This window comes from Pteropus vampyrus, unplaced genomic scaffold (genome assembly GCF_000151845.1).
Source record: "Pteropus vampyrus isolate Shadow unplaced genomic scaffold, Pvam_2.0 Scaffold71, whole genome shotgun sequence".
Lineage (NCBI taxonomy): Eukaryota > Metazoa > Chordata > Mammalia > Chiroptera > Pteropodidae > Pteropus > Pteropus vampyrus.
In genome coordinates this window covers 4,450,388-4,464,430 of record NW_011888852.1, presented here as the reverse complement: position 1 = coordinate 4,464,430, position 14,043 = coordinate 4,450,388, and the positions used below count along the sequence as shown (strand labels likewise).

The following is a 14,043-nucleotide window of genomic DNA, read 5'->3' as shown; positions in this document are numbered from 1 at the left end:
AAAGGAACTACCTGAATGGAGTGAGAAAGTGGCTCAAAACATTTTGTCAGGTATTACAGTAATGTTAACATTTTCCTCCTTTAATTGTGAAACCTGTGGAACCCATGAAAGAATACTTAGGAAGATAACATTTTATATTTTGTTTCTAAATGATCAGTTTATAAATATTAAACAAAAAAAAGGAACCAGTTTTTATAACATCACATGTTGTCATATTGTTGTAAGTTTTTCTTGGACTATTATTCTCTTTTACTCTTGGGAATAATTGGTAGTGAAAAGCTTCAGGAATCCCTAAACTCTCAAATAGTTCTGATCGTGAAATTAGTTATTTTCCTTTCCTCTTTAAAATTCTCCCTTAATTCTTTTCTTTTCACGCCGTCTTCCCCCTCTTCCTCCACCAAAAAAAAAAAAAAAAAAAATAAGATATTTAAACATGAGAAGATCTGAGGGTTACAGCCGAGCTATTTGGGAAGTAGGCCCTACTATTTAATTATAGATAGAAAAGGCTTCAAATCAATTATTTTAAATCCAGATGATCATTACTGACATATCTTTCTACTTTAATTGGTTAACATTTTAGCTTTTCAACTGTAGTAGCTCTCAGGTTTAGACCCACCTATTTTGTTTTTTAGAAACATTGCCGGTCACTTTTCAGTGAGCCAAATTTAGGACCAAATAACGGGATCATCACCAGTCATCGAAAAGACTTATCAGTACTAAAAATGTGTTAAAATAATAAAGATGTCCAAAGCAGAGGATAATTTCAATGTGAAAAACCAACAAGCTAAAATAAATGAAAAACAATCAATTGGCCAGAAGCTAACAAAATAGTTTGCCTAGTATCAAAATGTTGCTTGAGACAAGAAGAGATAATGCTAAATTTTTTAAATATAATGTAACAGTTAAAATTGGCTCTTGAAATAGATTTTCAAAGAAGTTGTAAAGGAAAACCTTTACTCTTACAACGCTGCTCCCTAACTTTATAGGCTGCTAAGCTATTAGATCAGTGTTCAGAAAACTTGCCTGTATCCACACATACGTAGATAATTAAAGTCAAAAGTCGTTTTCGTAAATTTTTTGAGATTATACTGCTGTAAGATTACTCCATTTACTACTGCTGTGTAACAAACTATCTCAAACTTAATCTCATGAAACAAAGAACATTTGTTTATGCTTAGGAATTCTGTGAGCTAGGTATTCCAAAAGGTCACAGCAGGGATGACTTGTACCTGCTTCATGATGTCAGGGCCTCAGCTAGGAAGATTCAAAGGCTAACTAGTGACTCAATAGCTACGGACTGGCATCATCTGAAACTCCTTCGTTCACACATCTGGATTGGGACAGTTCAAAATCGAGGACTACCAGATGGAGTAACCAGAATGCGGCCTCTCCATGTGGCTTGACTTCTTCAGCATGGCGACCTTAAGCTAGTCTGGCTTCTGAGTGGTAGCTCGGGATTCCAAGTGTGAATGGTCCAGCAAACAGGCAGAAGGTGCATTACACTTTCTGATGTATTCTTGCAAATTTCTAGCATCATTAGTTATAATCAAGTAACAACCTGCCCAGATTCAAGGGCTGTGGCATAGACCCTACTTCTCAGTGGGAGGAATGTCATGGTCATGTTGAAAGAACATGTGGAATAAGAGAGACTGTTTGGGGCCATCTTTGGAAAATATCACCTGCCACAAATTCTTAGACCTCCTAGGTACCACGGAGATTCTGCACATTGGATCTACTCAGAGAGGTGACATATCCTTAAAGCCAGCTAATCCGAGGGAGGGAGCTCTTTAAAGATTTCAGTGGAACTCTCAGTGCTGCATCTTTTGAAAATGAGCAAAAACTACATTCTGGTTTACTACTTGAGACTTCAGTGTCTTCAGGCTTGTCACGCTTTTCCTTTTTATCCTATATGTTTAAGGCTAGAGTTCTATAATACCCTTAATAGTTGGTGACATTAAAACCATTTAACAGTCAATCAGAGTATATATGTTTCCTGATGTGATTTCTAATAGGTAAGATGAAAAACAACTAGCTCACCAAATAATTAAGACACATGTGACAAAAAAAAGGTGCAGAAAATACCCAAGATTTAATCCAGGGAAAATTATCTGATCTGTCAAGAAACTATTTCAATCTGACTCATGCAGGCTCTGTACAAAGATGAGTAACCAAGGATGAATTGAGCTCATTCATTATGGCCGATGATCAATTCTTTTCACTGTCAAAGGATGAGTAAAGATCAGTAAAAGCTAGTCTTATGTTTTATGAATGTAAAAGATTAAAAAAGTGAAAAAACTGCTTAAAATTTACTTGCGTAGAATAGGGGCTTGAGAAGCATAGACTTAACATTTTAAGCTGCCAAATATTTATATGGAGTAAAGCCCTGTAAACTAATTTAGGAAGAGGTAGAGGATTTGTGACAGTAGACTGATTAACTTAAGTTTGAGTTAGATAATTTTAAGTCATCCACCAACCTTTCATTTATCCAGCAAACATTCATGGCTTGTTACATCTCAGCATTGACTGGTGCAAAGGATACAAACCTGAGTAGAATAATCTGTATCTGGCACAACACACTCCATTTAAAAGATCTTAATAGCTACCAGTGAAATACTGCATTTCCTTATCTTCTGTTGCAGTGTCTATAGTTTTAACGTATTACTGTTACCTCTGTTACGCTCTTCCATGGTGATGGCTCGTTCATAATTTGCATCTAGTATTTCTCTTTATTAGTCCTATGACTTCATTTATCTCACTTCCATTTATTTTTTTCTGTCCTCAATGGATGCCATCCCTTGTTTGTTCATTATAGTTTCATTGTTGTTTACTCAACTTGAATAAATTTTCATTGTCGTTTATTTTATGATTTCTCAGTCTTCCTTTTGGTTCAGCTGGTTTTTACTTAATATTTTTCAACCTGTCAGTTACCTCTAAACACACACACACATTTTTTAATAGACTTCTTTAGCCCCTTTATTGTTACGAGAACTCCTGATTAGAGTCTGCCCGCCCAAGTGGGGGTAGGGTGGGAACTGGAGGTGGACCTGCTCACTGAAACAGGAAGAGAACACATCAGTTCTTCTAATCAGTTACCCTTGGCACTTTTCACTGTTAGCATTATTAAATGGATATGATTTTCACATGATGGCTGGATACCTGCTCACTCATGGGCTGGAGTAATTATGTAAAAGCCATGCCCCAGACCGTGGGAGAACATACTTGAGTATTTTATATGTCCAGCTTTGAAAGCTGATGGTTTCAGATTATAACCAAAAAGGAAAAATTTACAAGCGCAAGCTTTCTCTGGGTAGGGTGGCACTTTTCTCCCCCTCTTAGGGGGACCTTTCTCCTTGTGTGTTTTTTCTTGCCTTTCCCATCTCTTTCCCACTTCTTTCCCCACAGGCTCCCTGAGGTCCTTTTCACTAGAGAAGTCTCTGCCATCCTGCTTTTTTTCTGACAGTCTCTTCTTTCATTCATGCTGCAAGAAGCAGGAGCAAAGTGAAGGACTAGGGCTTACTGTCATGAGAAATGACTTAACCATCTCGGCTTCCCAATTTCCTTCTCTCCCAGATTTTTCTTCTCATGCATTCTTTGGGTGTTATCACATCTTTGACATTCAGGTTTATGTTGCAAGCTAAAAGGTGCTGAGATTGAGAGGCTTGGGATTGGGGTTGAGGTAGGAACAGGACCCCTTTCCTATGCCTTTAACCTGAAGCAAGCCAGCAAGCATTGGTGTTTAAGATATAGCTTCCTTGGTTTCAGTTTGTATTGTGTCTGTGGCCCTAAAGACTTCATGGAGAAAGAGTGGTGCCTGGACTAAAACACAAAGAACAAGGATATCTGGGTTTACCGCTAGCCAAATATGATCTTAATGGCACCAAAACACCAAATTAGTTCCTAACAACAGTATACTGTGGTAATTAACAGATACCTACACATTGTAGTGTCAGCAGAGAGTGATACAGAACTCTGTTATTGGGTGATATGTAATCTAAGTATTGAAAGATGAGTTTACTTAGAAAAGGTGTATGTTCCAGGCAGAAAACTATAAGTGCAAACTTGGCTTGAAAGTTTATGGCATGTTTGGGATCTGAACATTGAACTCCTTGGAGTTTTTCCTGCAGGTCAGTTATTAAAGGGCTAAAAAGTAGTCAGCCCTAATAATATGCACTTAAAATTTTTTCTTTAAATAGGTGCTTCCTGGGTGAGTTGGGGTTTAGTCAAAGGTGCTGAATTTACTGGCAAAGCAATCCAGAAAGGCGCCTCTAAACTCAGAGAACGGATTCAACCAGAAGAAAAACCAGTGGAAGTCAGCCCGGCTGTGTCCAGGGGACTCCACATAGCAAAGCAGGCTACGGGAGGAGCAGCGAAAGTCAGTCAGTTCCTGGGTAAAGTGACTTCGGATGACTTTCTTTTCAGTTAAATGAAAAATAATTTCTTCATCCAGTTTAATCTGAACGCCCGTTTAGATGGTTTAAGAGTAAAGAATTAGGACAAAGCAGTTTCAACTTCCTACTCATAGTAGGATCTGTAGACCAGCAACATCACCCGATCAGAACCGTAGCAATATTTCAGAAGCAGGCACTTGACACATCTGCTGATTGATAGAAATCTGCATTTAAGAGATCCCTAGGTGATTTTTATTTGCATATAAAAGTTGGAGAAACACTGGTTAAAGGGTTGTTTTGATATGTTGGAGAGGGGAGTATCCCTGCCTTTGAAAAGGAATGGTCCTAAATGTTTTTGCTACTGTTGATTATGACACATTTTACTGCATGGTAGTTGAGAGTCAAGAGGAAAAGATATATTGTTTGAGTAAAGCTGACTTAGTGATTCTGGTATCCGCCTTTCCAAGCAATATGCTTCTAACCCCTTCTCCTTTGACATTTGGTATTTTAAAATGGTCAGGTATCTTCTTAATGGATTGTCTTTAAATGGTGTAAGATTATCTTTTTGGTACTTAGTTTTCTTTTGAATCAAATTGGTTTGTTTACTTTTACATACCTTACTACTACTATCTCAGTGAGTATTTGCTGACATAGAGAAAAAATACAAATATGCTTAGCTGGAAAACACAAAAGGTAGACCTACCTACCCACCTTACATTGCAGCAATCAGATAGAAAAGGTGGATGGTTTTCTTTTAAGTATATTGCCAAAAAGAACATATATTTAAGAGGCAGGATTACAAACATCAGTGGGGTCTGCGCATATATCCTTAAACCAAACAATAGCCTTTGTTTAAAAAATAGCCAGCCTTGGTTCCCATCTTTAAAATAGAAATGGTAACATTTTTCAGTAAAACAACTTTAGATGCTCGTGTAAGAATTTTGATAAATAAGAGTGATAAAATCGGGGAAGAATATGTTTTTTCTAAGTGTTGTTTTTTAATGGTTATATTAGTTGACGGAGTTTGCACTGTAGCAAATTGTGTTGGAAAGGAACTAGCCCCACACGTCAAGAAGCATGGAAGCAAACTTGTTCCAGAATCTCTTAAAAAAGACAGAAATGGGAAGTCTCCCCTGGACGGTGCTATGGTCGTAGCAGCAAGTAGTGTTCAAGGTAACAGAAGGCCCAGAAATTTAACTAGGAAGGCCTGTTTGCTTAGAGCTAGCTTTATTTACTTTTAAATACATTTGCAGGTTTTTCAACTGTCTGGCAGGGATTGGAATGTGCCGCCAAATGCATTGTTAACAACGTTTCAGCAGAAACAGTACAAACTGTCAGATACAAGTAAGTTAAATTTGATTATTTTAATGACTAAAACTTAAGAAGCAGTTAAGGTGATTATGTAGTTATTAAGTATCTGATTATTTTTTTTTCACTTGCTATTTTTCTTAAGAGAATATTTCTAGCAAATTAATAGAATTTTGTGACTTTGCCTTATATTACTGTTATAAACATTTGTTCATCATTAATGCAAAAAATAAGTTTAATTTTTTAAAACCCTAGTGTTTCTGTACCATTATTAATTGCATGTTCTTGATGGGTGATGTTAGCCTGTAGTTTTCATGGGAAAAACATGAATTATAATTAAACTATTGTACCTCATTAACATTAGCCCCTTCTGTATGCAAAAAATGTTAAATTATGCCACATCTTATGTGACTCTGCCACTGTACATTTGCATTAGAACAGACAGATGGAATATCTTCTATTTCATATATTAAAAAGTGGACAAACAGAAATGAATGATTTGCCTAAGCTCATCTGATAAGTGGTATTAAAGATGAGATTTAAAACGGGATCCTCTGATTTTAGCTCTTTATTCTGTCTTCACAAGTACTAGAGGAATCAAGGTCTAAAAATCTAGTATGAAGGACCTGAGTTGCTTTCTTAGCTTCAAATTACTTTAGATCTTAATATTTTAATGTTTATTTAAAAAGAAGTAGTGTTAATGGCATTCTCAACTCTTAGTTGTGTTATCCACTCACTGACATTTGAGCTCGTACTTGTGTATGAGACATTGTGCTCAGTGCTTTTCATGTGTATTGTTTAATCTTTAACACTGTTATCTCCATTTTGCAGATGAGGAAACCAAAGCATAGAGCTATTAAATACCATGTTAACAGTTTGCCCCTGTAACTAGGAGAGCTGGGATTTAAGCCAGGTCTTTCTCTGTTAAGCATTGTCAGAGTGTGGTCCTGAGCCACCACAGCCCTTGATGGGACATCTGTGCAAGTTTAGTATCTAGAGTTATTTTCCACTACTATCTAGCATGTGTTTAGATTCCCTCCCACCGCAGTATATTACCATTAGCTTAGGATATACTAACTTAATTTCCACTCTTTGTTGACTTGATCTCTTCAATCTGAGGCATGCTTACCTTTGAATCAAAACAATGTCCTGACACTTCATCTTGGAGTGTCAATTTTACAAAACGATTTGGAAAAGAAAATAGAGTAGATCTGAGATTCTTTCAGTGGAAATGTAAAACCCAAGTCTCCCTACTCACCTCTTATTACTTGTGACATTGACTTCTGACTAATACTCTTTGTGTTATGACTTTAAAGTTACTTTGATAGATCAGCCATAATTTGAAAAATAAGTTATTATTTTGTTGGAAGAGCAGGAGAAGGTCAGAAGTGCTTTTAGGCCAAAAGTGAGTTATTTTTAGATTATCGTATCATTCGTTAGCACAGATAATTAGGCAGTCATATTAGAAAGTAGGAAGTGCTTTATTGGGTTTGTCCATTTCCTGCTTTAATGAAAAAAAAAATGCTTACCTAAGTACTGTTATGTAGAGCCTTATTAAAGGTTTGGGATTCACATGACTAAGGAAGTACAGGGTTTTGGTGTCAATTTTGTATTTCTGGTCCTTAGTGAGGATAACTTAATATGATGAATAGGATATCTTAACAGTGGTTCTGATCTAGTTTATATCAATGATGGTGTGTATTGCTATTATTTTATCTTTTCCTCCAAAGATTCATGGAGTGAAAAAAAAGCAGCTGAGAATTTAGTTGATATTTTTTAAATAAACCTTTTATTTAAAATCTAAATCTTCATCTTATTTTGGGACACTTGATAGTTGTACCTAAAATTAAGAACTTCACATTTACACTCGCTTAATTTCACTTTGTTGATTTTGACTCATCATTGTCTGTTCTTCATTTTGGCTTCAGATTTTAGTGTGCGATGTTAGCCAGTCTTCATTTTGTGTTATCTATGGATTTGAAAGACTTGTCTTTTTTACATCTTAGATTTTTTCACAACTTTTTATGGATAAGGTCTGTCCTCTTCCACTGATTGTTCTCGCTCCCAGATTTAATGCTTATTAAGATTGGTGTCTGCAAACCTCCTAACAATATTCTCATTTGGCTCACTTTTCAATTTTGTGTTGTCAAATTACTTCTCAGGGTTGTTGTCTTCCACATCATTCGTTAAATATTGGTTCTGAGTTTTTACTCTATACTCTGTCCTTTTCTCCTCTTCTTGATGCCATCTGTAACTGTGGCTACAGTTACTACCTCTATGCCAGCAACTCTCAATTCTGTTTCCTCTTAACTTTTCTCTTAATTTTCAGGTTCACACGTTTCAGCTACATAACCACTACAGCCATTCAGTCACTACATCCTGTTTTTTGTTTTCTTCCCTTTTTCTTCAGCCTCATTACCACTACCGTAGAGTTTACCTCATCATTTCTCATCCAGCTCACAGCTTGTTTCCTAACCAGTTCTTCTGTATTAAATCCTTATAATTCACAGTGCAACCCGAATTAGATCTTTATAAAATATAAATGTGGTCATTCCATTCACAACGATTTCACAATAAAGTTTAAATTCCTCAGCTTTATCTACAAGGTTCTTCATACATAAATTGTCCACAACCTATCTGCCATTTGTCTATTTGGTGGATAGATAAATAAGAAGTTATTTCTATTTAAAATATTTAAGGTTAATATTTCTGAGAATGTCTTTGAAGCTTGCATGAAAACTGAATTTTAGACAGATTTATTTGAAAGTTATTATGACAGAAATTTTGTTATGATTAGTAAAATCTAGAATCACTGCTAGCGTGCTGCTTTTGTAGATATTACTGAATGCACTGAAGAAGTTTCTGAAAAATCTCATTCAAATTATAAATTGAATCCCATTTACTTATTTAGGGAATACTTTATATTCATTTTTTATTGTTCTTCAGTTGATACAGTAGTGTTACTCAGTATATAAAATCTGTTTAATAAGTTCTAATTAAAGTTAACTTTTTAAAAAGTAACAAGTCAAAAATAAGCTTTATCCTTTAGCCACAGATAGGTTTTCTAGTTGTTATCAGTATAGTTTGAATCTGAATGAAGAAGAGAACTGATCAGTTACTTATCAAGAAAGATAAATAAATAAATGAATGAATGAATGAATGAATGAATGAATGCATGCATGCATGCCTGCCTGCCTGCCAGGAATACTGGTTCTAAGTCACATTGGGAAGCAGAGGTGATAGGTGAGGATATATTTTAAAAAATATGACTGCTGATCCATTTTACAAGATGTTTAAAAATAATTAAATATTTGGAACCATGGAAATTTTAACGTGCTTTAACATATACATCTCATTTTATAAGATGAAAAGAGGAAGTCGATGAAAAGCAAGGAGGGCGAGACTTCACTAAGGTCATATGGCTAGTCATTGACACAGTTTATTAGAATCTAGTTTTCTGACTCTTAGTTTGGCACTTTTTCCCAATTAACAGGAATTGTTGCTGAAATGGAAGTAGCATGGCAGGAAGAACAAGCAAAATTATCAGGTCACCAACATAGACTCCCCTTTTTATTCTTTTAGTACATTATTAAAAATAATGTAGTCTTTAGAATTATATTATATATAGAAATATTACGAGTGCCTTTAGAGGTATCAAACTATATGGGTAGAATAGGAAACATTCAAAATATTCAGAAGTGAAATTTTATGACTCCGGAAAAGATTTCCTGTATTCGAAAACACTAATATGACCAGATTCTTCAGTTGCGGTGTCACTTCCTTGTAGCTGACTGTCCGGGAGAGAGAAGCCCTAATAGAAACCTGCTTATCCAAGACTTATGATCACTCTTCTATTGCTGAAACTGCCACCTCCCCTTTCTTCTCATTTAGCTTTAGCCATTGCCACCTGATGATAGGATTTGCGACGGGCTTGACTGACAGAATGTCCATGTCTTCTGCAACATCAGCAAATCCTGTGGCATGCCGAGTGGTTGCAGAGCAACAGGGACTGACAGAAAGCAGTTGAGGCACCTTTTCTGTCTGGTAACTAGTGAGAAAGCCCTAATCAAGACTGGCACCAGACATAAGGTTTGGCAGATTGTAGGTTCGGCTATGCTTTGGCTGTAGTTAACATTAGGCAGAGGGGCAGAATGGAATCATCATTCAGGAGCGTAATAAGAGTACTTCAGTTGTCTAGAAGTGACACTGAAAAACAGTCAAGCATGAACAAGCCTGCAGGATCACGAAGCACTGTTCTAGGTCAGTCTGATAGTAATAGAAGATTCGTTAGTTCAAAGGACAGAGCCAGTGTTAGTATAAAATGTCAGATACAGGTCACAAAGCACCTAGGAAACTTCAGCTGGGTCCTGGAGAAAATTGTAAAATTTTGCCTTTAATTATTTCTTGTTTAAGCAAATCTTTGGGAAACCTATGGACAAGAAAAGCTTTAAAAGCCTGGTATTTATAAAAAGGTAAAGAGTAAAACAAAACAGGGTAAGTTTTAGTATCCTTGTATAGGACTTCAAATTGTATTTTTCTCATGGAAATGGTATTAAAAACAGATACTGATCTTTGTGAATAAAAATTACTTTTGTACACTTCTTTATAATACCCCAAGCACTTTGCTATACATTTAATACTCAAGAAACTCTTGTGAGATGGATAAGGCAGGAATTGCTGATTTCATTCATTCAACAAATAGTGAATGTCAGGCACTGTTCTCAAGGCTTATAATACATTAATGAACAAAGCAAAGAGTTTTCTAATGAGCTTTACATTCTAGTGAGATAAACAATCAGCAAAGCAAAAACAATGGGTGTAAATAAGTTCTATAGTATATAGCAGATGGTAAGTTATAGAAGAAGAAAGAGCAGTTTAAGGAGCGGGGTTGACTGGCAGTAAGGCAGGGCATGTGAGGTAAAGCAATATAAATAGGTTAGGTACTGAGAAGATAAGTCAAAGAAGGTGAAGCAGTTAGCTGTGTTGAACACCTGGGATGACAGTAGTCTAGTCAGATACCAGCCAGTACAAAGGTCCTAAGACAGCACACGTATGCTCGGTGGGTTCAAAGAACAGCAAGAGGCCAGTGAGTCTCCAGTGAAGTGGAGCGAGGGGGAGCATGCGTTACAGAATCTGCTTAAAGACAAACTCAGATTCTGATAGTTAAGGTAGAACTGAAAACCATTTATAGGAACTTTATATTATTTGTGTCTTGCAGTTGCTTCAATAGAAATTCTCTTACATTTCCAGAAGGGATGGATAAAAAAAGAAAATAATGACTGATGAACAATATTATTTATATTTTATTCTCCAGTATAAACAGTCTTTATCACATTAATCCCCATTATCCCAAATTTATTTTCACACAGATTTTGCTAAAGGAGAACATATAGCCTTAGCACAGTGTGATTTTCTTCTTTAGGATGTGTTCATTAAATTGAAACCTAACCTTTGATTTAGCTTTCAGGGATAACATGCTAATCATGTGACTTATTTAATACTAATTCAGAAGACCTTAATTTATCTTTATAATTTCATTTCTTTTGAAGATACGGGCATACCGCGGGAGAAGCTACACACGATGCAGTAGATTCCGCCATCAATGTTGGTTTAACTGCCTATAACATTGACAACATTGGCATCAAAGCAATGGTGAAGAAAACTGCAAAACAAACCGGACAGACAATCCTTGAGGACTATAAAATACTTGATAATTCAAAGGGGGAGAATCTAGGAGGGGGAGCAAATGTAAACGTGAAAGGGGAGAAGGAGGAGCAGACAGAGGAACTAGAGAAGAAGGAGGCAAAGAAGAAAGGTAAATGATGAAAGGGCAGCGAATCACCTATACCAAAGCCTTAAAAGACGGATGCGACTGTGCTAAGAGGCAGATGTGGAATTCGCCATCGATTAACCAGTATTTTAACAAAGTATTCATTTCTACAGAGTAACTGTTTCCATAAGCTTTATGGCATGTATTCTACTTACAAGGAAAATAATTGGTATTCTTTCATCTGGCCTTTAGAAATATCCAGTTATATTCTCAGTAAGTTAATTTTTTCTAAATGTGGCTAAAGTATTTTTGCAGTTAAAGTAAGACTAATAATACATGCGCTATAAACCTCATTAAACCCAATATTAAACTATTTTTGTATTTGCTATCTTTCAGAAAGCAAAGTAGGAAATTATTATATATTTACATAATATTGGCATTTAGTAACCTTAGTTTTATTTGTAATGGGAAGGATAATTTAAAATACTATTTCCTCTTTTTGCACTAATCGTGGATCTTTTTAAGTACTTGTTAGAATTTCTAGCATATAAGCTAAACAAAAATTGTATTCCTAAACTAAGAATTCTCAGATAACATTTAAAAGATGTTTTCAAAACAGGGAATGGTCTAGTCATGAAAAATAAAAAGTTCTATAAAATTATTTAGTAGCTTACCTCTTAGGAAATAGGATGGTCTTTTTGATTTAAAATGAATACAAATAGATTTTAAAGTTTTCTGGATTTAGACTGGCCTGGGGAATTTAGGGGTATGATTGCTATTGTATTAAAATTTGAAGTGACGATTATTTAGTCTATTATATCTACTTATGTAAGTTTCCCCAAAAGGCTAAAATTTTATGAAAAAATGAGGATAAACAGTATTGAGTTTATGGATAGCAAATATATTTTTATTTTGGAATCAGTCATTGGAATTTTATATATTAAAAAGCCATTAAATTATTAGAAAAGGTTTTATTCATAATATGAAGATGTTAGGCTTACTCCTCGGTGGGTGGGCATAACAGTTTCTACTTTGGCAGAAGGCAGGATATTCACAGACCTTTAAGCTACAAATATGTAGGTAAATACCTGATGGCATTTTATTTTTGTTTACTGATTTTAAAAGATTGGTATTGGTTTTCATAGCTATCGTCCATCCTAATATTTTTGAATCTCTAATGGCTACTTAGTTTATTAGACCTTTTTTGAAACTGTCTAAATAATGCACTTTGTGAATGAATGAACTCTGAATTACCTGGCTGCAGATACTGTCATAGGCTTGCTTGTATTTTGGGAACACAATAGAATTGGTGGAGTCTTTCTGTAAGGCCAAGGATAATGGACTAGTTGTTAAAACGGAAATAAAATTGAATTGGTAAATAGATTTTAGTCTCTGCCTTGTTTAAGAAATGGAATGGCAAGTAGTGGAGCTTAAAGTTTAAAAAGTAACAGTTCAGAGGTCAGTAAAATTAGATTTATCAATAGGTATCTAGTTGGTTTTTTCACTTTCTTAGGCTGTTCACTAGGTTGTGAGGCAGGACAGATAGCCCAGGGGCAGGATGCATTTTTCCTTTCCTTAGACTTCCGCCCTTGTTTTAGTCCCCACGGGGCTATTAGCCAAAACCGGTCTTTTCTAGCCTGGAGGCCATCTTTGGCTAAGGCATGACCTATGGCTAGTTACAATACATTATAATCGCATCCACATTGGAAACACTGCTGCTCCCATCATGCACCTGACGCTGTGACAGCTCTGGAAACACCATATGAGGAAGAAGGAGCGGGAAACCCAGCTCCCTGCTACTGGGAGGCAACAGGAGGTTCTGTCAGTACCATGTTTCTGGCTCTGCCCCTAAGAAGAACAAAAGGCCGGATATTATAACTCACCAAATAATTACGGAGGCCGAACAGCCCCAAAGATCTGCAGTCAGTGAGCTGGAGAGCCAGGAGAGCTGCCGCGTTGTTAGCGTCCAGGTCTGAAAGTCAGAACCAGGAGAGCCAGTGCTATCAGTTCCAGTCTAAAAGCCCGCAGGCTGGCGACTCAAGAAGAGCTCCTTTCTGTCTGAAAAGACCAACAACCAACATACTAAAGCAGCCAGGCAAGAGTTCCCTCTTCCTTAGCCTTTTTGTCTGTTCTAGTCTTCAAGCGATTGGTTGAGGGCAATCTGCTTTACTCAGTCTGCTAAGTGAAATGTTGATCTCATCCCGAAACAGCCTCACAGACACACCCAGGGTTATGTTTGGCCAAATGTCTGGGCACCCTGTGGCCCAATCAAGCTGACAAAATTAACTATCACAGCTTCTTAGCCTACTTTTCATTGTTTAGAGGCCTTTCACCTAACTTTGTTTGGCTCTTAGAGACTCAACAGATACCATGTATGAAAAACAACAGTTTTCAATATTTACTGCTATCAAGGTTTTTCTTCACTTTGCCTCTGCAGACGGTCCCTCCCCATGCTGTGCTGGGTAGTTTTCTGTGCGTGCCTCCAGGAACTTGACTAGCTATGGAAATAATGATAGCTAATGTGTATATAGTACTTACTATGAACCAGTAGTGTCCTAAGTACTTTTACATAGATTA

General features: G+C 36.3%; 1 protein-coding gene across 6 annotated transcripts in view; it reads left to right on the top strand.

Annotated features, from left to right (window-relative positions):
* Window positions 1-12,849, top strand: part of SPART (spartin) — a 74,430-nt gene extending 61,581 nt beyond the window's left edge. For 4 of the 6 annotated variants that reach the window (XM_023531594.1, XM_023531595.1, XM_023531596.1 and 1 more), the window contains 4 exons: window positions 4,194-4,388; window positions 5,403-5,561; window positions 5,642-5,732; window positions 11,246-12,849. In XM_023531594.1, the coding sequence (XP_023387362.1) occupies window positions 4,194-4,388; window positions 5,403-5,561; window positions 5,642-5,732; window positions 11,246-11,519 (719 nt within the window). In that variant the 3' untranslated portion in view covers window positions 11,520-12,849. The remainder of the gene's footprint in view (window positions 1-4,193; window positions 4,389-5,402; window positions 5,562-5,641; window positions 5,733-11,245) is intronic. The other 2 variants (XM_023531598.1, XM_023531597.1) reach the window with 1 other exon arrangement.
* Window positions 12,850-14,043: the final 1,194 nt, after the last annotated feature.